The sequence below is a fragment of the Penicillium chrysogenum genome, assembly GCF_028827035.1.
Source record: "Penicillium chrysogenum strain IBT 35668 chromosome Unknown utg000001l_segment0_segment0, whole genome shotgun sequence".
Taxonomy (NCBI): Eukaryota; Fungi; Ascomycota; class Eurotiomycetes; order Eurotiales; family Aspergillaceae; genus Penicillium; species Penicillium chrysogenum.
This window is the reverse complement of record NW_026622749.1, coordinates 1,881,617-1,908,838: the sequence shown is the minus strand read 5'-3', so window position 1 is coordinate 1,908,838 and position 27,222 is coordinate 1,881,617. Positions and strand designations below refer to the sequence as shown.

The 27,222-nt window shown below is 50.4% G+C and overlaps 9 protein-coding genes across 9 annotated transcripts; 4 read left to right on the top strand and 5 right to left on the bottom strand.

Annotated features, from left to right (window-relative positions):
• Nucleotides 1–16: 16 nt before the first annotated feature.
• On the bottom strand, nucleotides 17–2,190 carry N7489_000771 (uncharacterized protein; the record flags this gene model as incomplete). The annotated part of the gene is made up of 4 exons (XM_056706526.1): nucleotides 17–835; nucleotides 904–1,501; nucleotides 1,564–1,945; nucleotides 2,010–2,190. The coding sequence occupies 4 exons, from the start codon at nucleotides 2,188–2,190 to the stop codon at nucleotides 17–19; spliced, it is 1,980 nt and encodes a 659-aa protein (XP_056570828.1).
• Nucleotides 2,191–5,547: 3,357 nt separating this feature from the next.
• On the bottom strand, nucleotides 5,548–8,729 carry N7489_000770 (sodium/calcium exchanger protein; the record flags this gene model as incomplete). The annotated part of the gene is made up of 2 exons (XM_056706525.1): nucleotides 5,548–8,445; nucleotides 8,523–8,729. 2 exons carry the CDS (start codon nucleotides 8,727–8,729, stop codon nucleotides 5,548–5,550), a joined length of 3,105 nt encoding a protein of 1,034 aa, XP_056570827.1.
• Nucleotides 8,730–9,305: 576 nt separating this feature from the next.
• On the top strand, nucleotides 9,306–12,012 carry N7489_000769 (condensin subunit BRN1; the record flags this gene model as incomplete). The annotated part of the gene is made up of 3 exons (XM_056706524.1): nucleotides 9,306–9,379; nucleotides 9,429–9,996; nucleotides 10,051–12,012. The coding sequence occupies 3 exons, from the start codon at nucleotides 9,306–9,308 to the stop codon at nucleotides 12,010–12,012; spliced, it is 2,604 nt and encodes an 867-aa protein (XP_056570826.1).
• A 720-nt stretch (nucleotides 12,013–12,732) lies between these two features.
• On the bottom strand, nucleotides 12,733–14,300 carry N7489_000768 (uncharacterized protein; the record flags this gene model as incomplete). Its single annotated transcript, XM_056706523.1, has 2 exons — nucleotides 12,733–13,770; nucleotides 13,824–14,300. 2 exons carry the CDS (start codon nucleotides 14,298–14,300, stop codon nucleotides 12,733–12,735), a joined length of 1,515 nt encoding a protein of 504 aa, XP_056570825.1.
• A 4,557-nt stretch (nucleotides 14,301–18,857) lies between these two features.
• On the top strand, nucleotides 18,858–20,698 carry N7489_000767 (C2H2 zinc finger protein; the record flags this gene model as incomplete). The annotated part of the gene is made up of 2 exons (XM_056706522.1): nucleotides 18,858–20,091; nucleotides 20,124–20,698. 2 exons carry the CDS (start codon nucleotides 18,858–18,860, stop codon nucleotides 20,696–20,698), a joined length of 1,809 nt encoding a protein of 602 aa, XP_056570824.1.
• A 1,838-nt stretch (nucleotides 20,699–22,536) lies between these two features.
• On the top strand, nucleotides 22,537–22,987 carry N7489_000766 (uncharacterized protein; the record flags this gene model as incomplete). Its single annotated transcript, XM_056706521.1, has 2 exons — nucleotides 22,537–22,763; nucleotides 22,813–22,987. 2 exons carry the CDS (start codon nucleotides 22,537–22,539, stop codon nucleotides 22,985–22,987), a joined length of 402 nt encoding a protein of 133 aa, XP_056570823.1.
• A 427-nt stretch (nucleotides 22,988–23,414) lies between these two features.
• N7489_000765 (uncharacterized protein) lies at nucleotides 23,415–23,989 on the top strand (the record flags this gene model as incomplete). The annotated part of the gene is made up of 4 exons (XM_056706520.1): nucleotides 23,415–23,477; nucleotides 23,531–23,620; nucleotides 23,714–23,738; nucleotides 23,793–23,989. 4 exons carry the CDS (start codon nucleotides 23,415–23,417, stop codon nucleotides 23,987–23,989), a joined length of 375 nt encoding a protein of 124 aa, XP_056570822.1.
• Nucleotides 23,990–24,196: 207 nt separating this feature from the next.
• Nucleotides 24,197–25,063, bottom strand: N7489_000764 (SRPBCC family protein; the record flags this gene model as incomplete). The annotated part of the gene is made up of 2 exons (XM_056706519.1): nucleotides 24,197–24,717; nucleotides 24,784–25,063. 2 exons carry the CDS (start codon nucleotides 25,061–25,063, stop codon nucleotides 24,197–24,199), a joined length of 801 nt encoding a protein of 266 aa, XP_056570821.1.
• Nucleotides 25,064–25,589: 526 nt separating this feature from the next.
• N7489_000763 (Stk19 family serine/threonine-protein kinase) lies at nucleotides 25,590–26,767 on the bottom strand (the record flags this gene model as incomplete). Its single annotated transcript, XM_056706518.1, has 2 exons — nucleotides 25,590–26,176; nucleotides 26,230–26,767. 2 exons carry the CDS (start codon nucleotides 26,765–26,767, stop codon nucleotides 25,590–25,592), a joined length of 1,125 nt encoding a protein of 374 aa, XP_056570820.1.
• Between the last annotated feature and the right edge of the window lie 455 nt (nucleotides 26,768–27,222).

The window sequence follows — 27,222 nt, the reverse complement described above, 5'->3', positions numbered from 1 at the left end:
TGAGTTTATTTGGACTCTACACTGATATAGATGTTTCCATCATGCCTATATGTCTAGATGTATCGCCCATTAACGCATCCCAATTTGACCCCGTCACTTCAGTTGCTATCCGTGCACTTTTCCCAACGTCTGCTTCGGCTTTGACCAGCAGGTCTCGGGCCAGATTATTGACACTGCTAAGATAACCCAGGGCGACGAGTAGATGGTGAATGCTGTTGTGGTCATGTTCTGCTGGAGTCGCGAAGTGTGGCGTCGTAGTTCTGAGAAACCTGGCAGCCAAGTATATTGCATTAGGAAGAACAGGATGCATCTTAAAGAAAGCTATTCGAGGCGCCTTTTGAATAAGTAGAGCGATTTCGTATGCGGCTTGGCTGGCTACCTGTCTATATGACAAAGCCAGCGTGTGATCGTCGAGGGTCTCCCATGCCCTTGCTTCGGCCGTCTCGCTAAGGGATATACATGCGCTGTAGGCGAGGATACGATTGAAAGCAGCCAATGGATCACACTTTGTGGTCTCCGATTTACACTCATTGGGGGCTTGTGTCGGTGGCATCGTTCTTGTTGCATGGGCGGCTGCCGCGGCCAGCCATTCGTGCCTCATCCAAAACTGCCGCGATTTTGACTCGGAGCCAGACTCTGGAAAGGATACTGACTGTGCGAGTCGTCGGTGTGCTATGCAACGCCCGAAAAGGTTTGCGAGCACAACGCACTGGGCAAAAGAGGACAGTGTCTCGCAGTCACCGGTCTTGCCCATTGTTTCGGGTAGGAAGCCCATGGGGGTTGGTCGCTGGCCACTTTGAAAATCCCTCTCGGGCATCGGAAGACGTGTGTTTATCTGTAGGGTCAATCTTGTCAGCTGAACTGTCTATTGTCACAAGGAAAGGAGAGGAGCAGTTCACCGACCATCTCTTCGTGCAACATTGATGGTCGATCGCTAAGCATACTGGATAAACAGTCGAGGACAAAGGCTGTCCACAGCGTTCGCCGCTTTTCTTCGGTCTCTATCCACGCTTCATCTGGGAGATTCTGCGTCGTGGAAGGAGAACCTGACGGACAGGATCCTGAGTTCTCATTCGGCGAGGTCTCATCATCGTGCATGTCAATATCAAATAGCCGAGAGAGCTGGAGAAGCCTAACCGCCCTGGTCGAGGCGAGGAGGGCGTCCTGCTCAGGCTTGCGTAAGAACTCGCAATGGGCAAGTAAGAGCCATGCCTGGATCATCTCGTGTTCAATCCGGCGGCGAGACGCTCTAGTGGTTGTCATCCATGGCAAACCGTTCTCGCCCTGTACGTCTTGCACCTCCAGCATACTTCGGGTACAGGCATAGAGTTTATCAGAAAACGCGCAAAACTGAGCGGACATGGCGGCAGCGATGGTGCGCATGGCTGAGCGCAAGCAAGCTCGAGCAGGTGAGACCGTTTTCTCGTTGGCCCATGAAAGATAGCGTCGTTTGTGTATCATCGGGACAATTGGATGGACTCGCTCAAAATATAGTAGATCCCTATAAAGATGCAGTAATATCAGCTTTCAGACCCTTTGCTTTAGGGACCATAACCTCCATACAGATCAGCTTGCATGAGATCGGACATATCCAGCTCCCCCTTGGGCGTCATGTCGCTTGCAGAAGTTTGAATGGGCGAAATAGGAGTGATGAGACATGGTCGAGGGTTGCTCAGATCGAGATGGTTCCAAGTACCCGCTCTCTCTTCCCGACAATCATACGCCATCGTCCAGTCAATTGCCTCCTGCCGGTCAGACACGGAGATATTTTCAGATGAAGCAAAGTTCAACATTTGCAACTCATCCATGTCGCATCCTACCGTGCCATCTTCACAGTGAAGTTCATTTGACGCTTCTCGTTCCAGGCTTCCTCTATTTGAGTCTGGTAATATGTGACTACTGTCAAGGGACTGGTTCTGATTGATCAGTTGTTGTTCGATCACCGCTGTGGTAGCCCGTCTAGGTCAGTGGACACTATTGCCAGAGCTCTTCAACTAGACCCGACTCACCTAACCGATATCGCAAATCCTTTAATTGTCCCTTCTTGGGCCCTCGTGGAGATCTTTTATCAACGACGATGCAAGTACGGCCTGCATCGGCGCATATACCGCACTGAGGACGCACACGATCGCATCGTGCTTTCCGTCGACGACATTCCTCGCAAGCCAGCCCAGACTGTTGCCTTCTCATCTTTCTTTTTCTTTTTTTCTCGAAGTGTGCGAGGGTTAGTCGATTGCTGACGGTTATATCAAGTCTCTGGCTACCTGATATGCAGATGGGGATCTGCAGGCTCGAGCGGGAGATTTTATAGTAATCAAACTACAATCGCGAAACCCCAGTCTCGTATTGGACGCTCAGGCCAAAAAGAAAAAAAAAGAAAAACAACCAAACCTTCGAATGGATCGAGGATCGCGACCCCTTATGGACCCTGAAGACCTCGTGTGTTGTTGTTATCCTAACCCTTTGCGGCGCCAGGTGTTCGGACAATACGCATCGGCCCCATCTTGGTCATCGCCAGGTCCCTTGGCATCCAATCGACAACCTTGGAGACCCTCCTCATGGGTCCATTGTTTCCTCGGTGGGCTGTTCTGCCTCCGGGACAAAAATCCCCTCAATGCCTCGTATTGCCAAAGGTATATTTTTAGCCACTTGGCTTGCGCAACCAAGCAGTTACGATGTTGCATCCTTTATCTTGAAGACTTGGCAACGGAGCGAAGCGAGAGCATGTTCCAATAGTTATACCATCAATTAACATGTGAATTGCTCTCTTCAAGCTTCAAGCGCAAGTTGAATCTTCCTCAGCGGCTGTCGACGGCCCCAGTTTGGGAGGTCCGTGGGGTAGACAGACAGGGATATATCTGGCCCACGCCCTATTCCTGTGCATGATTCTCGGCGCTCCGCCAGGGCCGAATCAATGGCAAACTGGCTCACAGGGATGATAATGTGTTCCAACGATGCCAGTCCCCTATTCTATACTAGCTGGAACAGGCAAAAGGTAGACGATGGTATCGTTCTTAGACACTCTAGATATGCTCGCTATGCAGGGAGGCGGAACCCCTTTGGCATAGCCGAGGGCATGGAGCCACTTATTTCCACGTGTTCTGTACTCCGGAGGTTGCGATTGATTTAACGGAGGAAGTCACCAATATTCGATCGCCACTATCGATTGCCGTGCTTTCTCTGAAATAAGTAAAGCTCCAGGCCCTACATATGCAGTGGCCACTAACTTGCCAAGACCACACCTAGTATCAAACTGTTACAACATTGGAACCCACAGTGGTTGGACACGAGCACCGGGAAATCTTCCCGCAATCCCAGAAAGTGAGTGCAACGATCATCCTCCCGTTAGGGTTTTGGCTTCTTGGCTGACGAAAATGCCACCCAAGTGGTGGCTTGGAGATTTTCCTAAACAAGCGGACGGCAAGACTCAAGGCGCCTCCGCTCGAGCCTTCACGGGTTTGGGGATTGACGTGATCTGACCCTATACAAGACCTGTACCTGTCTTGGCTGCCCGTGGATTGGCGGCTACACCCTATGATCCTCTCAGCGCCCCTTCTTGGCACCTTATTTTTTGCCATCCCGGTACCCGCGGCAAAGGGCTACATTTATATGGCCTTCAAGTGTAATACCCCATGGGGAGGATGGGATAATCCCAAGTCTTAGAGGCCAAACTTGGGAAACTAAGCTCTTCCGAGAAAGAGTCACATTTGGGGCATAACGTGACCCGCTATGTGGTCTGTCTGGTCCCTCTGGGGCCTCTGACTCTCTGACTCTCCGGCTATCCGACTCCGAGCGGGGGTTGAGCAGTCACTGCATGTCAGCAATTTCAGGAATACGCTAAAATCTCACGTTTAATCTTATCTTACACGGCTTCCGTCCCGCCCATCTCTTAACTTCCCGCTCTCAGGAATTCCATCCCGTTGATACGATAGCATTTCACTCACGGCTGTTCTGGTTGAGTCGATTGACAAGCAACATGTACGAACTACCAGGAGTTTGTACAGCTCCTGGGGTCGCCATCTTCACTATTGGCCCCCAGGAGTGAACGGGAAGTCTGGAAGTGAATCGACGGAGACGAACAGAAAGCGAGATTTGGGAAATGAAAGAGACCCACGGAGTAAATAGGTGTGAGATGCTTTAAAGGGGGCCTATCAGACTCAATAGTTTCAGTACACTCTTACTGCAGGCCCATGTATGTGTTAATCTCCAGTCACCCGCATCACAGTTGCGAGGACCCTAAATGTGATCCGCTCTGGCATAAAGATATTTACCAATTGGGCAGAATCAGCATCCCTCAAGCCATCCACCCACCACATGCTACCCCAATATTTGGGGAGTAGAAGGCTGATTTAAAGTCTCATACGAAAACTTCCCAAACAGGTTCGAGGCGCATATGGACCGATGTAAATACCATAACGTAATTCACATGCGATATATCACACCATGATATCGCAGCAACGGTTGCCTATAGGAACTGTTCCTTACAGCCTAATGCTCTTCACGCAAAATTTAACCTCCTTGGGAAGTTTAAAAATGTTCTTTTCTTTTCTAATTTGGAGATTAAGATATATATTTCTAGCTGGTATCGTGGCAACATAGCTTCCAGGTCCCAAACTAACATATAGTGCTGAACTATCGACAAACAATGAAACAAGATAAGAACCTTCTAAGATCTAAGCGTAGAATATGTCGCTTATTACGGTGTTTTGGGGTGGTCAGCTCCCACATGGATTACGCCATAACTGCTTAAGATCCCTAATGGAGATCGGGGGCCTGATATATACACCGTTACAGCGATAATCGGGCGTTCCGATTTTTGCTATGGTCTTTTGGTCCTAAGTGTGAGAATTACACTTCCCTGCCCTTAGGCAATAACTAGTGGATAGTTAGATGTTACATAAACTAAATTTCCTTTATAAGGAGATACATAGACCAATGAATTTCTTTATCTATATACGGGGTTAAGAAAAATAGACATTCTAGATCCGGTATCCTTTATATGAACGTATTCTGTTTGGGTATATCGGAGACGGTAGGGTTTCCCCAAGATCGGGATACCAAGGAAGAGAAAAGGCTGAGATAGACTGCGTGCTAATGATGATTGGCTTACGCAGCTTAAGAGGGACGAATGCCCAAGTGACCGATGTAGCTTCTGGAGAAGGCAAGTGGCTAGATTTTGACAAGTGGTGGACGATGAATTGCTAAGGCTACTGAAACTGCAAGGAAAGGAGAAACGAAGAAACTACAGAGAGGAACTGGACTAAAACCACTGAGGCTGATGACTGAAATGACGGTGAGCTATGGGTCCATCCCTATAACTTTCAATGGCCTTACAAGGCAATATTGCTATGTTCAGTAGTGGTGATCACAATTACTCCATATGCAGAAATACTGTACTAGCAGCATGCGATGAGCTATACATTGAAACAGGAAAAAAGAACATCCCCATAATGCCTAACACCGACACCAAACTAAACCAAAAGAAAGACCAACCCAATACTCGTCATTTGAGATTTGTGTCGTTCATCCTCCGACACCAATTCACATTCACAAGACAACTTCTGCAATCACATTTCCCAGGGTACCCACACACCAAACAGCGATAAGACCCCAACCAATCCTGCGATCCATTCTCCAATTGTTCATAGGGACAACAATCAAAAGCCCAACTAGGATAACCAAAAGCGTCGCGCCGCTGATAACAAGCACCTTGGAGATGACGATCTCATAGGGCACTTGCACAGGGTCAACATCCTGCGATGCCTCATTGTGTCTCTGGTTCCTGCCGTTGAGGGTCATATACAGGCCACCAAGCCCGATACCAAGGAGGATATTCAGCATGGGACCGCCGAAGCAGGCACTCAGAGCCATGACCGGATACCCGAGTCGGGCAACAGTGATGTCAGCGACCAGATCGCCTAGCGAGTTTCCAACGGCGAAGATGGTCAACCCGAGTAGGGAATCGGAGATGTTAAGGATAACGCCGATAGTCTTGAGAAGAGAGACAACTTCTGTGGCGATCGTTGCGATCCAGGATATGGCGACAAAAAAGCCAAGTAGGGAGAGGAAAGGCCGCCATTGCGGTGGGAGGGTGTAGGTGTGAGGTTGGGATTCGTCGGGAAGGAGCGGGAGGGAAAGGTCTGCACTGGGACGTCGGTGCTTTCGTCGGTGACGGGTGCTTATTAGCAGGGCTGTGAGACAGATGGATGAGAATAAGAGGGAAACGAGGGAGGGAAGAATGAGGTTGCGTGGCTGACGATCCTCGTCCACGGTCGTCCAGGCGATGAGCACGGCGAAGAACGGACCTGTGAAAAGCTGGATGGAAACCAACCAGCGATTCCAGTCCTTTGTTGGCGCAGGATGCGCAGGAGCTGAACCTGGCATCGGCACTGCCGGGAGTTCCGAGTCCCATCGCGGGCGACCAGTGTGTTCAAACGAGGATTTTCGATGAGGGTGCGTTGGCGGCGCATTAGAAGCTGGCCCGGCATAGTCATGTCCCTGAGCCATAATCACTGGACTATCGGCTGGAAGTCGAACCCTTGGAGAGGGATTATCTCCATCGCCGACATCCTGAACAATCAACGAGGGTATGGGGTCCGCTTCCACAGGCTCTGGTGCCTCTGGCTCAACGACTGGGACGGTTATAGTAAGAAGCAGCACACTGGGAGCTGCGACAATACCAAGCAGTCGTTCCCAGACACCTTTAGACTTCCAGCCCGCCAAGGTCGGGAAGAGCGTGCAACCAATCTGCTGAGGAGGGGGGATCGAGTCAGGCCACCAGCTCCTTAGGTATTTGCGGAAAGGGAGGCCTACATGAGCGAAATCATCATACCCATCGTGGACTTGCAGCCGTTCTAATTGACTGGATGAATTTGGAAGTCGAATGCTGGGCGCTCGTGATGATGCCACGGAGGGTAAATCAGTATACGATGGGAATGGCACCGAAGGGCTTTCTAACCCGAAGCCCGAGTGACGGCGGATTGTAGTGCCCCTAGGAGATACTGACATAGGGGACCGTTCGTTTGCCCCTCCGTCGTTGTAGTTGGGGGAGTTAAAAGCGTCTGATGGAGCCAGCCGGTCAGGAGTTTGAGGACGAGTTTGAGGACCTGTGGTAACTGGGCTCAGATTCGGCGACCGATTCGGAGGAGACACATCCAACGCTGTCCCGGTATCAATTCGAGGTAGCTGGCGAGACCGCATGGCTTCTTGTCCTGAAGTGTCCTCAAAAGAAGGTCTGCTCACTGTAAGCAGTGGGCCTTGTGTTGCCCGGGGCTCCAAAACACTGGAGTCAAATTTCAAACCCATGGCATCGTTCGCCGAGACAGCTCGAACTCGAGAGGAACCTGCTGCACTGGACGGCGATAGGCGGTCGTTAGTAGCGGATGGTCGATTAGCGCGAGGATGCGACGCCACCGACCGAGTGTCAAAATCGGCCTCGCCATCGTCTGAATAACTGTTTAGGCTTATTGTCGGATTGCGATGGGTGTTCCTTGATTTCTGCAGCGAGTGAAGAACGGATTGAAACTCCAATGCACCAACAAGACTTGGCCGAATGGGGTTCATCGTATTGCGCCTCGATTGCACAGGTCGATAGACGTGCATGTTATCACGGATCTCGGCCAAGTACCGGTTGCGTGTCTCGTCGTCCTCGTCATCCTCTTCTTTCCATAGAGGAACGGCCTCAGCGCGTTCCAGAAGATCAAAATCTTCAGTTGAGGCTCCACGGAGCAGACTTCGTGACTCGGACGCTACGCCTGGATCATCGTCCTCGGCGGCCTCTTCGATGTCCAGCTCTTGATTCTCCGGTATATGAAAGTGAGCCCGAGCTGCAAGGTCTCTCTCATTCTTTCGGCGTCGCCGTACCATGTACCAGTGCCAGGTCACCACCATTACGACATAGAAGGCGTACAAGCCTACCATCGTAGCTGACTCCCATACATGAAGTCTCCCATCGGCCAACAAAAACATACTGAAAACGACGGCCACTATGAAGTAACCAACGTCTCGGACAAAACTTCTTCGCGCGACCTTGAATGGCCGGACCAATGCCATGGAGCCCGCAACAACAGACGTGATAAAAGTCGCCGCGCCCATCAACTCACCAATGGCCAAGCTCCCACTATTCGACCGCATGGCGGCAAAAGTGGAGAAAACATCAGGACTTCCATTGCCGAATGCAAGGAATGTCACCCCTGTGAGACTCTCGCTCAGTCCTAGAATGCTAGCCAAAGTACTCAGATCAATACACAGGAAATCGCTTGCCGCGATGCCGATGGTACTGAAGAGTAGTGATAACCAGAGGATCAATATCACGAACGCTACCGGTTTTGCATCCGCCAGCCCGCAATAGTAGAATTGGAGATAGGAGATTAGGCCGTCCTCGTGGTCGGGGCAGTTGGCGCGGACATATTCACACTGATTTTTGACGTTGCGGACCAAGCGGCACTATATCATCGTGTAACAGATCAATATTTAGCCTTCGGCGCCATCTCACAGGAAAGTATTTGGGAAGGGAAAGATACCTCTAGTTCGCTCTCTCGTTTGAACAGGTCTATATGCGGCCCTGTGCCCGGTTGCGCAAACTGCCCATGTTCATTTGTAGTACCAGTGAGGAACCAACTCGCTGTGGCAATGACTGTAAACACCAACAATGTGGTGTAAAATGGTCGGATCGAATATCGTGGCTTCCGGACGGCAGGCTGCAGGAAGGACGGCAGCTGGTTCATCATGACGAGAATTGTGGCATCCTGGGCCGAAGCTGTAGATGTTGTAAACCAGCTTATACCGGAAAGCTCAACATTAAGGGCTCAATGCATGTACAATATATACCCCACGCATCCAACAGAAGTTGGTTTGTATATGCCAGCGCGAGTGCGGTGAGGAATGCGGTGATGTCAGCTAGGGACGAGGAGGAGCTGCCCAGATGTGGCGGAGCTCGGGAGTGGGCCAATGCGTTTAGTCCGCCGATCGTTGTTGCACTGAAGAAACAGGTTAGAGAGGTTGATCTCAGCGAGAATAATTGTAATTGATACAGATAATATGGCCAAAAAGTAGGAGTTAAAATTGAAAATTGGAGGGCGGTTGAAGGTTCAAAAAGGATGGACCAAAGGTTAGCCCAGCTTGGGTACAATATTGATACCTTATATTACAGGCATCAAACATATATTGCATCACTGGTGCGGCTGGACCGCCGTATGTTTGTTGACTTCCCCATTTGTTTTGCTTCGTCGACATCAACCCCTCCCCCATAGAACTTTCCGTTTCAACGCTGTTATTGCCATCCCCTATCGGGGGCAACCGCAACCATGCCGCGTGTCGCAAACAAGGTACATCGTCGTTCTAACGGCACCTCGACCCCGCACAGAAACTCTCCGGTCAAGTACGTATCTGGATATCTCCTAGTTATGACATTTAGTTAATCATATCAGGATACCCCTCAACGACGATGAGGGCGAAAAGGCAGCGCGTATGGAGGCTCGCCAAGCGCTTCATGATCGCCAAATGAGTCAGATTAAAGCCGCAGTCAAGACGCCTATGCCACCCCGTCGATACACCTACGATCGTGAAGGGAGCGACAGTCCCGCAACTCCTCGAGGCTCAGGTCATCGCAGTCGCACTAGCGATGTCAATGGCCGTGCGGTGACGCCGATGAAGCGCGTACCTATCCTGGCCAATTTTGAAGAGTGGATGAAGATGGCGACGGATAACAAAATCAACGCGAATAACTCCTGGAACTTTGCGTTGATCGACTATTTCCACGATATGTCATTGTTGAAGGAAGGAGACGGTGTAAACTTTCAAAAGGCCAGTTGCACCCTTGACGGCTGTGTTAAAATCTACACCAGCCGTGTGGACAGTGTCGCAACTGAGACAGGGAAACTTCTGAGTGGACTGGCTGATAGCCGTGATAAGAGAGGGCGCGGAGAGGAGGAGGCGGAAGATGGCGACGAGGACGAGGAAGGGGAGGACGGTCAGGCTCGCAAGTCGCGGAAAAAGGTATGATCTATACGGTGTCAGGGGTCTGGGATTGACTAACTGAATGGTATTTAGACACGTTCCCATGAGGCTACCCTCGCGCCATCGTTCTCGTCGTTGCAATTGAAGAAGTTCGAGCTAGAGTTTGCCGTGGATCCGCTATTCAAGAAAGCATCAGCAGACTTCGATGAAGGCGGCGCCAAGGGCTTGCTCCTAAACCACCTTGCTATTGATAGCCACGGAAGAATCGTGTTCGATAGCAGTGACGACGCTGTGGATGATAGTGCCAAAACCGCCGAAGATGACCGTCAAGAGTCCACGGATCCTGACCAGGAGACCGAGGAGCAAACAAAACCAACCCAGAAATCTGCAAGCGACACGTTTGAAGATAACACAGAAATCGACCTTGCCGCGCTAGCGAGCCAATTCTTCCCAGATTTGGATCGTCTCGAAGAACAAGATATTTGTCCGTCGCTCAAAAACCTTGACTTGGGCGATCCCAGCGGGTCGTTGGATCTCCCTCTGCTCAAAGCGCCAGAGGAATGGCGGCAAGACAAGATGGACGAAGACGGACGAGCACCGGATGACCCATCTGGTATTATGCTCGATGACGACAACGCTGTCGGGTTTGATGACGATGATGCTACCCTAGCCGGCTTTGATCTCAGTGGCGACACTGGGTTTGGCGACGGAGGAGAGGTATGGGCTCGAGAAGCCGCCTTGGAACCAATGTTGAATGTTCACCGGGTCGCTCACGATAGAGATAATGATGCCGAGGGTGAGGATGGCGATGAAGACGCATACGCCATCTCTATGTCTCATCAGACTAATAGTCACGACCACGAAAACATTCTGAGCTACTTTGACAATGCGCTACAGAAAAATTGGGCTGGCCCAGAACACTGGAAGATTCGAAGAATCAAAGAGCATGCAACGCCCGCTACATCGGCACCCAAGCAGCGCAAAGAGAAGGAGCCCTTTGAGATTGATTTTGCTGCCCCTCTGGATCCTGCTGTTGCAGAATTGATCTACACCCCGGCCAGCTCCAACTCTGCCGTCTCATTACCCAAGACGCAGTGGAAGACCAAGGGTCGCAACCTCCTTCCCGACGACAAGCATTTTAACTCCCGCAACCTACTCACGTTGTTCCTCAAGCCAAAGGCAAAGATGGGTTCAAAGAAGATCTTGGGCAAACGCCGTCGGCAGGACTTGACGGCTGGTAATGGAGACATGGATGAGGCATTCTGGGCAAATCACAAGCCGGAAGAAAACGCCGGCGAGGAAGGTGCTGCGGGTGCTTATGATGCCAACTTCTTTGCTGATGACGATGGTCTCGCTTTCCCGAACGGCATGGATCTCGATGACGACGACAATCTGCCATTCGCAGATGCTCGGGAGATGCTTTCTCCGCCAGTAGACGGGCCTCCAGGCACATCGGCTGGAGAAGCAGGTGGGGCAACCGGACTCAGCGCACTCTTGAACATGGTAGGCGCTACGCCTGGCCGACCAGGAGCTGGCGGCTACGGCTCACAATTAGTGACACAAGGTGGTCGTCGTGCACGACCAGACTACGTGGCATATGCACGAGTTGCAAAGAAGGTTGACGTCCGGCGCCTCAAAACGGAGATGTGGAAGGGCATGGGCGCGCGCCTGGTTGATGCCGTGGACTTCGCCTCAGCTTCACAGCCAGGAGCTGTGTCCAGTGAGCCGCCAACCGAACCTGAGAGTGAAGCGGATGCCCCCGTCCCACCCACACCCAAGGCGGAGAGCCCAGAACAACCAGTCGCTAATAAGGACACCACTGGGCGGCTACGGTTCACGCAAATCATGAACTCCCTCAAGGCAGTCTACCCGGCTGAGACCCTACGCGATATCAGCACGTCATTCGGGTTTATTTGTCTTCTGCATCTTGCCAACGAACAGGGCCTCGTGCTCGAGAGTGATCTTAGCAAGATGGGCGCTGATGCGGCTACCCTGGAAGAGATCTTCGTAAGTAGGGATACGCACGCCATCATCGAAGAGGGGGGAGGAATGTGATAGCCTTGTTTTATTTTAGTTGCATGTACAGTTGACCCGGGTAGGAACACCACGATATGCATGTTGGTCACGATTGATGGACAGGACGGTGTGACTTGTAGATCCTTGCGGCGTTGTGGTTTTGCTTTTTCCTGTCCGCAGTGAATGGCGCTCTTGGTTCTTTTGCCTCTGCGGATTACATCTTTTGTTTTGATGATCACAAACGATTTCACATACTTCTAATTCTCGTGCAATATCCCAGTAATGTAAGTCAGGTAGGATCAGTTTGCTACCTTGGTGTCGAATGCTGCTTGCCAATTTCTATGTATCTACGGTGCTGGGATGAAAATCGGTAAGGGGTTCATTTATACATGTATGTATGATTGCTGTATATTCATTTTAATGGATAAACAAATATCAAGAGAGTAAATACACCAACAGTGTACCAAAGTCCAAATAGGTATCTGTATCTCACGCCAAAACTCCGCGTGTCCCAGGGTGTACATTAAGCTCCACGAGGAGAGGATAAACAAAAGAAGGTTGAACAAGTGTCTGATTTTAAAGCAGATCAATCGAAAGCGATGGCCTGAATTGGAATTTCCAGATTTTCAACTTTTTTTTTGTGTTTTCATTGTTTTCAAGCACTTTCATTCAAATGTTTCCCACAAGGGAAAACGGGATCGAACCAAAACACCCCAAGTCACAAATGGAAGTAAAAGAAGAGCTTGGACTCGTTCCCATTTATTTGTGTACAGGGGCTGGGAACACCGGCACCATGGGACTCTGATAAGCGCCAGGAATCGGGACAGCATCGTAAGTGCGCTCGCCGGGAGCACTACCCCTGTTCATAGGCGGACTGTCGCGCTGGCTTTGAGGAGGCGGGGACTGCGAGTGATGAGAAGGAGGAGCGAACTCCTCTTGGGCAGTCTGTGGGGTCGGCTGCTGAACCTTGATCGGAGGCGGCTGGAGCTGGAAGGACGGGGTAGGGCGGGTGGGAGAGCGCGGCGAGGCATACTGAGTAGTTTGCGGCTGAGCCATGCCCTTCTCGGCGGCCGAGTGGGGGTCCACGGGGCCTGCGGCGTAGAATGGGGACTTTGGAGGGTAGGAAGTGAAGCCTGCGAAGCCGGGGGTGTTCGGGGCGGATTGGAGGCGCAGCTGGGCGAGGTATAGATCTGAACGGGCGTTGTCGCGGGTGTCCATGGACTTCATCAGCTTGCGCTTACTCCAGACACGGTAGAAGACTACGGCGTAAATCAGAATAACTAGCACTTCGATGACGATTTCGATGATGGCGCAGACGAGGCCCCAGTCTTGTAGACGGCAAAGGAGAGCATAGTCGACGGTGTTGTGGTAGAGCTGCTCGCGGGTGTTCTTCGCGCAGGACCATCCCCACATGTCCTTGCCGTTTCCGGTGGCTTTGGAGTGCTGGTAAACGGCTGCGCCGACGATCCACATAATTAGGTTTAAGCCGAAGAAGACGAGCGAGAAGCTGGTGTAGTAGACGGCGGCCTTCTCGGCGCGTCCGTGGCCGCCCTTTCGGTAGGCCCAGAAAACGAATAGGCAGGCGACTAAGGAGACGCAAGCCATGGACAGGAGGAGGTACTGGGCCCATGGGTTGGTGCCCCCTGCCCAGGCAGGAAGGTTGTTACGAGTGGGCAGGTGCCTGGTTGCGTTGAAGACAGTCAATGTCACGGCGATCAGAGACAACACGATCAGACTGCAGCCGAAGTTGACGAAACGCAGGAAGACCTTGGCGATTCGAACGCGGAGTTTGATTTTCTAGTGACAATTAGTACATTGCATTGATTGGCGTGGTGGGGCGGCGTTCTTACCAGGTCTCGGGCATTCTCGACTTCAGCCTTCTTTTCTTGCTTCTCAAGCATGTACTCCTCGCGGAAAGTTGGACTGAGCGGGTTCAATGACTTGGCTGTCTGCGGCACCTTCAGATCAGGTCTGAAAGGTGACATTGGCACCTGGTCATTCGCATGTTCATTGTTCGCTGCCACGTAGCCGAATCCCACATCTCCAACATCTCCCCTTGCCTGAGGATTGGGAGGGTCGGCGAAGGGTGATCGTCCAGCTTCTGTGCAACCGATGGGAGAGTGAATTGATGTGGCTTCGGCGAAACGAGCAGTGCGCGGACTCTTGAGAGAGGCATTGCTCGTATCGGAGTCGCTGCGATTCTCTCGCACGGTGTGCTGTGGTGGAGGACCCATTGCACTGTGATAAGAGGCACGGGTGAGATCCGTGGGAACAACGGGCTCGTAGGTCAGAGGAGAGTGGTCTCGGCTATTGTCTGATACTGCCATTGAATCGATGAGCAATGCAGGCAAATAAATCAAACAATTAGGTCAAGAGAGCCAGCTCTTGACTTGACGGCCACAGGTTTGGTTGCTGGGAGAAAGACGACCCTCAATCAAGTCGAATATACACCAAAGACCACAAGTGTGGTAGGACAACGGCTGAACTATATCAGGTTTGCAGTAAATCACCGATACCGTGTGCGAAGCCTGCGTACACGGGTATTAAGCAGCAGATGGTGATCCGGAGAGAAAACAAAAATGAAGATAACCAGAGAGTGCAGGAACCGGCCTGGGCACCTTGAATATCAATAATGTTTGAGTGCTGGCATGGTCCGAGAGGCGGGGGGGCACCAAAATGCAGGCTTTGGATTCTCGTCACTTGAGTCGGGCCAGAGTAAGCGCCGAGGGGGAATTTGCAGCAGCGACCAGGGTCATGATTGGAAGACCCAAAGCCAGTCAAGCCCTCTGGCTGCAAGTGCACTGTACCTCGAGGCATTGAGAGGGGAGTGTGACTGGCCGGCGGGAGTGATCAGCCAAGCTTGTCACAGTGGAGTAACGGGCCAGTGAGATCAAGTAGCCGTGTTGGTCCTCACGATGCACCTCCATCACCCCCAGCCCGGCGCTAATCCGCCGATCGTCCAACCACACAGAATGCAGAACCGCTCGAGTGTGTGAGATGAATGAGCGGTCCGAGGGAAACAGGGGAGATGCTAAATGGATGAAAGTACTCCGTACCTCAACCCAAAGTCGAGGCCCAGTCACATCACTCGATTAAGCACCCTGAGGGGGGAGAAGCTGACGGTCTGTGCACCGGGCTATTTTTGCCTTCACAGTCACAGTGATAAGTGCCTGGCTCACGCATATTAACACTAGCTCGTCTTGGAGATGATCTCTTCTTATTTTCATCGAATGTCGTCCCCTGTTGTACTTACCTTCTCATCATCTATTCTAATCTCGAGATTTTGATTCTATGGTATAGTAGACTATGCCCTGGATATAATAATGAGTGCGAGATTTTCTATACTGTATGAGTGGACATTGAGATTCGTAGCCGCCCAGCTAGGGACGCCACTTAGCCTGCAGATACATGTGTGCATAGCATGTCTTTGGAGAAGTACCTCATGGATATCCTTCACTCCACACCACTTCTCTTATTATCTCCAGCTTCTCCATAGCCATACATCGGATCTACCAATAGGATGGGATACTCGATAAAGGAACACTTTAACCGCTGATGAAAAAGGCGCTAAGCCCGAAAGGAACTGCTGTCATCACCTTCGTCACTCGATTATTTATTCGCTATCACCGGGGGAGGGATTTGTACATATGATAACTGTTTCACAAAAAGTAGCCATGGTTGAAAAGATCTCGGTATAGAAATGTAGAAGCGGCTTACATATCATGACTGGGCAAACAATACATCCAGGATGTTTATCACAAGACCATCGTGGAAAGTATGGCTCGTTTCATGTTTATGGGTAGCACTTGCGCATTCCAGGGCTTATTTGGTACAGTATTTTCCGACTTCCACCCGACTTCTAATATCCCGTCTTCATTGACACAGGTGGGCACACTAGTGGCACAAGGGACCATGGTACCGTATCTAGCTAAATCTGGATATATTCACTTTAATCGATTTCTATAGATCCGTATCAGATCGAGGCAAATCTCGAGGGTCCCGAGGTATGATGCAATGCCTATTTTTGGATGCCTCTGTCTGTCACCATATGGACCAATGATGCTTCATTTCTGCGATATCAATCGAGACGTTTGTCGAGGACGTGAAATTCTTCTCTAAACTGCTAGTCTTGTTCAAGAAGTCCTTAACGTCGTCGGGGACGAAATGAATGCGCATTCTTTGTTGCGCTAAGCAAGCATAACAAACCGACAGACCTCCAGCTGCTAAGGTGAGTACAAATGCTGCTTCTGCAGTCCACCTATAGAGCTGTTCCAGTGTTAAGGCTGTAATGGCAACCTGCGCCACACTACCTGCCTATGAATACCTTAAGACCCTCTTCGGCATTGACTGGTTGATATTCTAAACATACATCAACAGCCAGCATTATGCAATCTTCCGGTGTTGATTTTCGTAAGACCATTACCACGTCTGTTTTGGTACCGAGCACATGCTTTTCAACTCGATCCAAGATTTGCTCGGCGTCCGGGAATATTGTTATAAGTACTAATGCCTGTAACCTTCCGAACTTCGGGCGCAGGCTGCCATAGTTCTGGCGGAGGTGATGGAGAGGGAGAACTTCCCAAGCAGGGTAAGTGAACCTCGCTGTCACGGCGTACCTATATACGCGGCCAATGGACGAGAGTATAACAATTGGGTCCATTGATGGACACAAGGACAACAACGTTGGCGCTTGGAGAACTAAAGACAGGATTTCAACTGTAGAGATCCGAGGGCAAACAGGAAGGACGAAGCTGGAGGGGTGTGTTGCCCGAGGAGGTCGTGGCCATGCAGCAACCGTGTTTCCATTGGTGAGTTTGACCTGGACTGCGAGGTCATTTAGCAGTGCCTTGCGCATACGTAATATGACATGAAGGGTGTTGATTGGGACATATTCCAAATTTGCAGGGAAATTACTCTTCTGCAACTACCATTCATAAAGCATAGTCGATATTGGCCTTGGAGTGTAGATGGTGAGACTGATTTCCGGAAGTATTGTAATAGTAGGATGCTGAGCTTTCATAGGATCAGAAGATATTGTCCGTTGCTAATTTTGGCAGTCTCTGCGCCCCGTTTGTAACGTATCGATGGATATTCTAATAAAATTGGCTGGCTCAAAAAGCACATAATATCAAAGAATGCCTCCTGGTATTATGGTCTACATTGACAGTCATAGAGCTCTCAGCGGAGAGACTTTTGCGAGTGCATGATGAACATCTATTCCACAAAGGGAACACTCATAATGTGTGTGAGGACATATTTTCAATGCAGTTGCTATAGAAGATGCCTGATTGAGATTCCGACATAGCCCATTCATTATGGAGAGTGTCAACGCCACCAGTGGGGGAATATCAATCTCCAGTACGTGGGTCACACAAACATTCCAATTTATCTGCGAGAGTTGGCTATGAAAGTTTGCATTTCATGCAGGCGTCTAGAGTAATATACAGGGAGTTATGAGTATCAGCCACAGGCTATTTTTGGGAGTGGAGTAAGCAACTGTAGAGGGTTGGACAGCCTTGGAGGGCCCCGAGGCACTCCATGACGTTCCTTCGCGAATGTAGTGTTGTATGATTTGGAAATCTACCTTATAATAATTGCTCAAAAGAAATTATGTGCTGTGAACGTCTATAGAGGTATATAGATAGTATGGTATTCAGCACCAGCATGGATGGTACCGTTGGTGGTACCGTTGGGGCTCTGCGCGGAGGTCGATCCCCCGAGCCACGCCTAAAACGTACAACTTTATAAGTACGCAGTATAACACATTGCGCAGCAAATTTCTTGCGCCTTGTATTAGTTCACTTGGACAATGAGGCATGTTAGTAAAGTAATTAAGGACTACCAAGGGTAAATTTCCATCCAATGAGTCAGTATATTACATGTAATAGAGTCCGCGTGTATGTACTACCTAGCAGGTACGGAGTACATCGGATGGCGAAGAACATCCGTAGAAATCCCTCAATACCGTCTCCACTCGATCTAGTACAGATCTCCAAGGATCGGGCGTTCTAGTAAATCGAAATTGAAATTGGAATGTATTGTATACAATATATTATGCGCGGGTCCCCGGGGTGACATCACTCCTATTGACTCTAAATCAAGGCCACGGTAATGAAAAAACCGTTTGAACATCTCATATTGTTTATAGTCCGTAAGCCTCATCAAGATGTACATAGGTAGATCATTCGTAGGGCGTTTGTAAGTGAAATGTAAAATCTCAGGCAACGTGTACTCTTGAAGAGAAGGTCAGCCGCAGGAAGTGCCCCACGAGCCAGCCACAAAAGTGTTAGCGGTCTACACAGCCTCAATCCTAATCAGGTACTGTGTACTTGTTAACCCATATTATTTGTAGTTGAATACAAAGTACTCAGTACCTGTCTGCCTCAGGGTTCATTTCTCCAGAGCCTCGACTCTCCAAGTCCCCACCAAACATATCATCCCCTGCCCGGTTTCCGCTCACATTCTACTCTCGTTGTGGTTTTTTTATTTTTTGCCTTCAATTTTAACGGTAAATGGTGGGAAATGGTATGAAACTAGTTCATTACCATCCACTTTCCTGTCTTCACCACTCAGATTCTTCCATCTCTTTGTCTTATTTTGTTCCTGCAACCGTTCCAAACTTCAGACGACCATTGAATCTCATCCACTCATTCCCCCGGTCGCTATTTTAAAAGCCTGAGCCCCTGGGTTCATTCAGGTGGATCTTGACAGGTTTGAAGCTGAAACCACTCGTCAGCTTGCGCCACACTCGTGAGAAACGCCCCACACGCCCTGGTCTTCGCTCTCTTTCCCCCCAACCTCGTCTGCTTGACATCTTTGATATATCCCGGTGGATGAAAGTTAGTCAGGTTCCATTCCCCTCATCCTCCTTACATTGTTCTAACATGACGTCCAAAGTAGCTGTCGCCTTTGCTCGTCCACCCTTCGAGGCTGGCGCGAAACCTTCCTTCTCCATGGCGACATTGATGTCGAACAACGAGCCCATCGCCGTATCCAACTCCATATCTGGAAACTCTATCACTACCTCTGAACCCCTCTCTTTGTTTAAATCCTCCAAACCCGAAAGCCTGAGCTCGATTGCCAGCGCCGGCCTACACGTCTCGCGATCGAGAGATCAACTTCCTCCGATGACGGATCAGCTTCCTCCGATGACCAGCCCAACATCAGTACCGGCGGATCGGCCGGAGCATGAAAAGGACGCGGAACGAAACAGTTCGCAGGTGGCCCGGGAGGCCCTGGGTGCAAGCGAAAAGTCGCCAGGTGCCCCGATTCATGACCCTTCAGTCCATGCACCCCCCGAGAATATGCAAATCGACTCGCACGCGACCGAATCGCCGTCGGACCCGTACGGATCAAACGATCATCACCACAACTCACTAATGCATACCTCGACGGTAGCTAGCCCTGGTCCCATCGAGGAATCCAATTCTCAGGATGGGGATCAACGGTCGCGCGATGACTCCGAGATCGACCACGATGGCAAATCATTCTCATATCCAATGCCCACAGGCAACATTAACGATCCACGTCGCGGACTGAGCCTACCGCATGCAGGCTACAATCGAGGCAGTCCCCGTTCTCCATCTGCGAAGAAACACCGCTGCCCATACTGCGCGACAGAATTTACGCGGCAACATAATCTCAAGAGTCATCTTCTCACACACAGTCAGGAAAAGCCTTTCGTTTGTCAAACCTGCCAGTCACGTTTCCGAAGACTACACGATTTAAAGCGCCACGCAAAGCTGCATACTGGCGAGCGACCACACATCTGCCCTAAATGTGGGCGTCGCTTTGCCCGAGGTGATGCGCTCGCTCGGCATAATAAAGGACAGGGAGGCTGCGCGGGTCGACGCTCGAGTATGGGCAGCTTTGCGGCAGACGACGAGTATGGGGATGGTACGACCGGGGGACCCGACGACATGGATGGGTTGATGTACACAGCAGAACCTGAGCGCATGGATGAAGAAGACGAGCGACGGATGACCATGCCGAGCATCCGCAAACACGAGGCAGATACAGTTGCTCGGTCTGATTCAATTCACTCACGCCAGTCAAACACCTACCCGCCCATTGCCGCCGGCCGTCCCGGCCATCTTTTCCCACCCCCTGCCAATCATGGTGGATCAGGCGCGTCAACATCAGCTTCGCAGCCTACACACATGACTTTCCCCCTGCGGGACTTACCTCGAGCTCGTCTATCTTCCCTTCCAACAATATTAGTGACAGCCCTAAGCCCCTGTCCCCGAACGCTCTTTCATCGCAACATGATAGTGCACCGCCACATCGCGCACACTCCCCCGGTATGGGACAGTCCTTGCCACACCCGCAGTCCTCTTTCGGGCGAGCGAACCAATCTTCGAACCACGCACCGCCTACACTAGGTTTGCCCCTGCCACAGCCAGGTGCGCCCCAGCTGCCTCCCCCGCCCGGTATGACCTCCCCGGATGCTCGATTTGGCATGCAAGCCGCAACCAAGCACACTCCTTCACACAGCCACTCCAGTACCCACAGTCTATCTCATCACAAAGGATTCGATGGGCCAGATGCCAATTCCAGTGAGGCTAGCCAAGTCGATAAGCTTTGGGCGTACGTGCGCACAATGCACGAAGAGTTGACAGGATTGCGCACTGAAGTTGCCGCTTTGCGGGCGCACATTGCGTCGTCCAACTCAGTACCCCCGGCTCCGATGGAAGTAAACTTGAATAATTCCGGACCACCGCGGTAATTCGTTATTGGGTGTGGTTCTGCCTAGCGTGTACGATATGGCTGACCGTCAGCCACGTGAACTGATCTTTATGCCCTCCCCTCCTTCTCCTTTGTCCATACGTCTTGTTTATCCCATCCTCCTTCGAGCGTCAACCTTGATGCCCTCATGATCACCACACCGACAGCCGCCGGCATTGGTGTTTTCTATGCCCATTATTCTTTTCCTTTCTTTTTTTTAACCCCCTTTACCCCCGGGATCATACCAGCCGGGGAACTTTTCCGTTCTAGCCTACTTTATTCATACCTGGAGTGCGCTGCAAAGTGTCCTTTTCTCACCCTTCTTTTTTTTTTGGACAGCCAACAGAGTTTGGCGTGTCAAACAAAAATGGTCCGACCTGGACCCTTTGTGTCCTGTTGTCGATTCCATACCAAAGATGGAATCATGTGATTGTGTTTGGATATGTGCATGTTACGCTGGATTTGGAGTTCTTATTCGTAATGCTGCTATTCCCGACTTAGTGATAATATACTCTCGAACTTGTCAAATGAATTGGTACGATCGTTGATATGTAGGTGCTTCCTCGTGGGGACACTACCCTTATGATCCATGGATGTGCAATGTACGGAGTAGACGACCTTGTTAGTCGCGAACAAGGACACCGGAAGAAGAACGCATTGACTCCCCTTCAGAATTTCTACCAGAGCTAACCATCACTCCTGGTCTTAATCATATTCAGAACCGTCCGATCGTGACGTAGAAGCGTTTGTAGTCGTTGAGCAAGTAGCAAAACGACACTAAAAAGGACGAAAAGACACTCAGTAAGACACTCAAAAAGACGCGACAACTATAGGAGGTTGGTTATACCCTCTAAAATAGGAATGAAGAAGCTATTCCGACTATATAAATCTCGATATTCTCCAGCAAAGTTGCTATATCCTCGACGTCTACGTCGGCCAGAAAGACGTCAAGGTGGCTATCTGTTGGCTAAGAGCATGAATCGGGAAGAGCCAGGACATACACACCTGGGTATCTACCTAGGTAGGTCACTACATATGTAAAGGTACACACATACCATGCATCGGGAGCCCTAGTTCTCCTATCAGATATTACGCTTATTCTAAACATCCATGGATATATACTAATGGGCTCTAAAATGTCACGTCCAAATTGAATTCTAGCTGGACCCTACATGGATGGAATCAGTATATGGTAGAAGCAACTTCCTTCCCTTCCCTTCCTTCCCACTCTTCCATCTCCCACTTCTGTCTTGGTTCCACATATGGCTCAACTTACTACACACGAGGTAGTTCTCATCCTGCCAAAGTCGATCCTAACGGATTCCTCGGCTTCCAAACGAGAGACAAACCCCATAATCCATCCTTTCCAAGGACCTTGTGTTGTTCTCGCCCCGAGGTTCTCAATCACTGCCCATATTTGCTCCACCTGGGTTTCTTCCCAGAGTCGTCCGTAAGTGATACCGACACTTCCAGATTTACCAAGCGAATTGAAAGCTAATGTCACTCTAGATTTGGAACCTCCTCCTTCATCCCCTCCAGCCATCGCTCTCTGGCGCCGTCCTTCACCACACGGACATCCTGAACCTGACTTACCTTTCTCTCGTCAGATCGTTTTCCCTTTTGACCTTCGCGAATCTCCGCAAAAGTTCTCTTTCGATGGAAACGTCTACCACCCCAGTACCGGTGGTTGATGATTGGGAAATTTATTACGGAACTCACCCATAGAGACGTTGCGTTGGGGTTGAGCTCCAAGGAGAGGAATTTGTCAATGAATTATTCAAGAATACCCTGACGCCACCCAGCACGCTCAAACTCCAAGATTCCGTTCGGATTGGACAGATGAAAGAGAGTGGTCTGGCTTTCTTTGGCAGTCCATTCTCCGGTCTTGCTGAAGGCCAGCGATTGTGTTCGAATCTCATGCGTGTCCCACCCGACGACCCTCAAATACCATCAACTAAGGTTCAAGATCCTACTGCTGATCTTGCTGATGGTGTTTGTGGTTCCGCCACTTGGGGAGAGGACCACAGAGTCTTCGGGGTTTTCCGCTACGCTCCTGCAACGGGGCGGTACAAAGACTATTGCTTTGAGTGTCGCTGTTTCCTCCATCTATGTCAGTAAGCCTCACACGGGAAGTGTCACCATAGGGAACCAGGACCGTCATTCCGGGTGTCCGACACAGGCTGCCGCAAGGTACCATATAAGGGTCCTACTCGGTGTTAACATTGGCGACATCAATGACCCGCGCGCCGCTGATGATCTCATCGACGCAGGATACAGTGTTGCAGTCTAGTATCCTTCTTCCTTCCCCCCCTCTTGTCCTCAGAACGTCTGAGATGGATGCAGTTTGGAATGTTCTTACAGGTTTTTCGTGAGTTTCGGTTGGTGTTGGCTACAGTCTTTGCTTTTCGCTACCGCCAGTGGGGCTTGCTTTTTCCTTCACATATTTATTCAGAAAGCCCGTCAATGACACCGGGCTTATGCCTCGCTACCTCAGATTCTACATAGATATGAATACTTTGTCTTTGAGAACCATATAGTTGAATGAAGTAGGATAAAATACAATAAAATGTTACGTGGATCGTAGCCCCGTCGCGTCATAAGGGGCATCTTCACATTGAGCCGAGGCACAAGACCACCAAGGTACAAAGTACACACCTCGAACTGAAGAACCCTTCAAAGTTCTATCCTTCAACACGATACGGAGTACAGTTTTGACAATGTCTCCCACACTTCTGCAGGCTTCCGCTGCATCCTTTGTGTTGCTTTCCATTGGACACACGGTATTATTCCGAACCCAGAAACCCCTTAAACCCCCATATTGATTGTTGCGCAGATCATGGGCAGGCAATGGACAGCCGACCCTAGATTCAAAGCTACCAAAGGCACGAATTCATGGGCGTGCGGGACTCTAGGGTGGTACCAGGTACGTTCAACTTTGGCCTTGGTGTCTTGTCTCGATGTCAACCACGCCTGTTTTGCAGTATACTGACTGTCCAATTCGGGCTTTCATTAACAGGGGAGTGGTTTCCTTCTACTGACTGGTAGGTTTGTGGTGTCATTTTCCCTAGTAAGGTCCTAACCATAATCATCAACAGGTCTTCTTCACTGGCAATGGTCACGAGATCCTACTCTCCTCCAGGACCCAGTGAACAAAGCCATGGCCGGAATCGCGAATTTGTTGCTCTGGGCTAGCTCTGCCTGGTATGCCAAGTATGGTATCAAGGATACTTCCATTGTCCTTGGTATATCTGCTGCGTTGCAGGCTTTCGGTGTTGGCAAGGCTTGCTTGTGAAATCATCGCTGAGAGTATATGCTACGGTGCAATTCAATGAGCTGGGGTGTTTTTACAAAGAAACATATCCTGATTCTGTACCTGTCTGCTTTTTGACTTTTGAGGTTTTGTATTTCGATCATAATCCACAGCCATTGAAATTACCCCAGATGACACAGTAGAGTGATGTCGAGAAACACACTCAACGAACCAACAACAAGTTAACCCTCACCCCATTTGAGAATCCTGCTCCAATCTCCTCTCTTCCCTCCGCTTGATAGTCCACCGAATAAACAATCCCACATCAGAAACAACAGCCCGCGGAACTCCGCACAGCGTCCAGCTCCGCTGAACCCACTTAGGAATCCTTCCACCAGCCTCAGACGTCGTCAGCATAGTCCAGCGAAGGTAACGCTCGGGAGGCGTGCTCAAGTCCGGCGCAGACGACTGACTCGAAGCCGGGGAGCTAGGAGGCGGCACGCGCTGAACCCGCTCGATACTGGCATAGTAAGCGAAGACCGCCCGGTGCGGGACGATGTCCATAATCTGTGCGTAGAGTCCGGCGTATGGCGAGCCAGGGACCATTGGCTTAGTCAAATAGAAAGGAATTTGCACGGTGATAAAGCCATGGCCTGGATTGGATAGGCTTGCTGGGTATGCGGTGGCGAAGGTCGCCGACATAGTCCAGGATATGAAGGCCCGGGGCCGGATTAGTGCGCTTGGATGGAAGGTGTGCACAATAAGATTTACTGGCCTTGGGTTTCAGTGCGCTGTCCTTGTGTGTGATAGTTGTGTTCGGGGATATTTATACATACGTTCAACTTCGAAATGCTTGTAGTTCAAGTTTCCAACAGTAATTGGTTGGTTGAGATCCCATTGTCTCGGCTCGTTCCACTTCAGCAGTTGATTTACGCTCGTCACACTGGGTGTGTACTCCTTCTCGTGCTCGGCATGGTTGTATCGCAACCCGTCGTGGAATTCCCATAGGGAAACTGTCCCAGGCAGACGGTCAGAGTCTTGGTGGTCGCTTTGGCGACATACCCAGAATTCGCTTTTGGGGTTTGAGCCCTCCTGGGGGATTGCAGTGTTCGCCATCCCCGTGAAAGTTTCACCTTTGCCTTTGAAGGTGGAGAGGAGCGCAACCTGCAGTCTGGCTTCAATGTGGACGGGAACTGGTTTAGAAGAGGCTGGGCTTCCACAAGGGTGTTGTGGATGAACTCCCGCAGATCTGGAGTATTGGCATCCCCTTGAAGATCTGGGTGACGAGGGAGGCTGGTGAACAGATGTGGCTCTAATTGGATTAGCGGCATGGTTGGTGGATGGATGAAGGAAAGAAGGCGTGGCGACGAAGAAAGCAGATGCGTAAGATGGAGAGATGGAGGGTAAAGAAAATGGAAGAAGTCAGGAAGCAAAATAAAATTTGACGAGTTTATGCCTTTCTTAACTAATTGTTTGCACAGGGTTAGATTATGTGAGAAATAGAGGGTTCCAAGGTTGCTTCTTTAGACGGCTTCATGAACACAACTATCTTCTCGACTTGATCAATTTATCTGTCAAATAGGTCTATGATCTTATTGATAGATTTATATCGGCGCCAGAATTTAGGCAAAGGATATAGGGACTATAGACAGCGGATCCCAGGTCCAACGCTGCCAGTCTCGAACATCTCCACCAGTCCCGCGCCTAGTGCTTCCTCAAGCACCCATCGAAAGCGCATACCGTATAGCTCTTTCCATTTCTTAGTCTTACCCGGTAGAACTCCTGCAAACTCGCCGCGGACTCGCTTGGCTACATGGAAACTCTTGTCAGTCTCAACAGCACCATCCCAGCGATCTTTCATCAGACCCAGAGGGGCTTCACCAGAGGCGGATCGACGGAGAAGAGCGAGCAGATGCGCGCGACCTGAACCTAACAAGCGGAGATATGTTCCCGTGTTAGGAAGAGACAAGAACAGAGTTGCGGCACGAGCCTGGGCGGCTGACTGTACGGGGCGCTCAGAATGCGAGATAGACTCGCTTCGACTCGCTGATGAAGTCGCCATTGGAGGTAGATTAGGAAGTGATGCAATACTTAATGTGCCCTGTGTGTAAGATGAAGACGAGACAATAAAGCCAGCACGGAGCAAGGCCCTGTACTCGTCCGTCGTGAAGACCCCCTGCGAGATCGCCGAGGAGGTCCCAACACGTTTCAGGATATCAAGGAATTTCTCTACAATCCCGTCAGTCCATGATTCTCAGAGAAATGCGGACTCGAAAACTCACCCTTGAGTGGTGGTTCCAATGCACGGCTTTCCTGCACCAGCTTATCCCAGTCCTCTGCTAGCACCAAACAATCGCCCAGCCCTGCCGCATCATTGCCTCGACCCGGTATAATTAACCGCCGAATCCGACCCGCCTGAATTTGTTCAACGATTTCCCTTTCCACCTGTGTCGGTGCCTCTAAAATGGTATGGACATGGGCCACAGAAGCGAGTGGAGGCAAAGATCGGCGTAGATTGAGGACTTCTGCGATGCGTGTGCTGTTCATTCCCGCCCGTGTCGGAAGTTCTTCGAACATGCCATCGCGAATATATTGAATGGCTTGCAGCACATTCTGAACCGGTGCGGTCTCCGATATGAAATGAGACCCGCCTACATCTGGAAGTGGATCATCGGAATCTAGATCTGCAGTCGGTTTTAGGCCACCAGATGTAGGTTTGCGGCGCGCATGGGCGGCAAAGGGCGAGACGCGGGGTTTGGGAGCAGAGGCTTTGCGTTTCTTGATACCTGATACCGGGGCGGAGGTAAGACGCAAGGTCATGGCATGAGTGAATGAACTTCCGAATTCCAGAATGGAGGAGAAACGTTGGAATATTACCTGATATCAGGTGACCGGATATTCCACCAATAAAAGTAGACCATTATAGTTCTGTAACATCTGTAACTAAAATACCATACGGGAACATCCCGACCCTCCAGTGGGGTAAAACCGGTACAAGGCCGTAAGCTCATGTCAGGCGATGGATAAGTTGGGTGTCTTTCCTTGGTTCCGTGATATCTTGCTGGTCTGCAAGGATATTCCAAGTTATCTTCATGTCATCTCTGAATGGATCTAGACTCTTGCCTGTCTCTTCTTATTTGTCCTGCCAATCCACGGCCAAACTTGCTTCCTCCCCCCACTTGGCATCTTCACATGACGTAGTCATGAGAAACACATCGTGTAACTAACATTTTTTTCCCTTCAGCTTGCCTCCGGTTGTTAGGACTCCAGCCGCT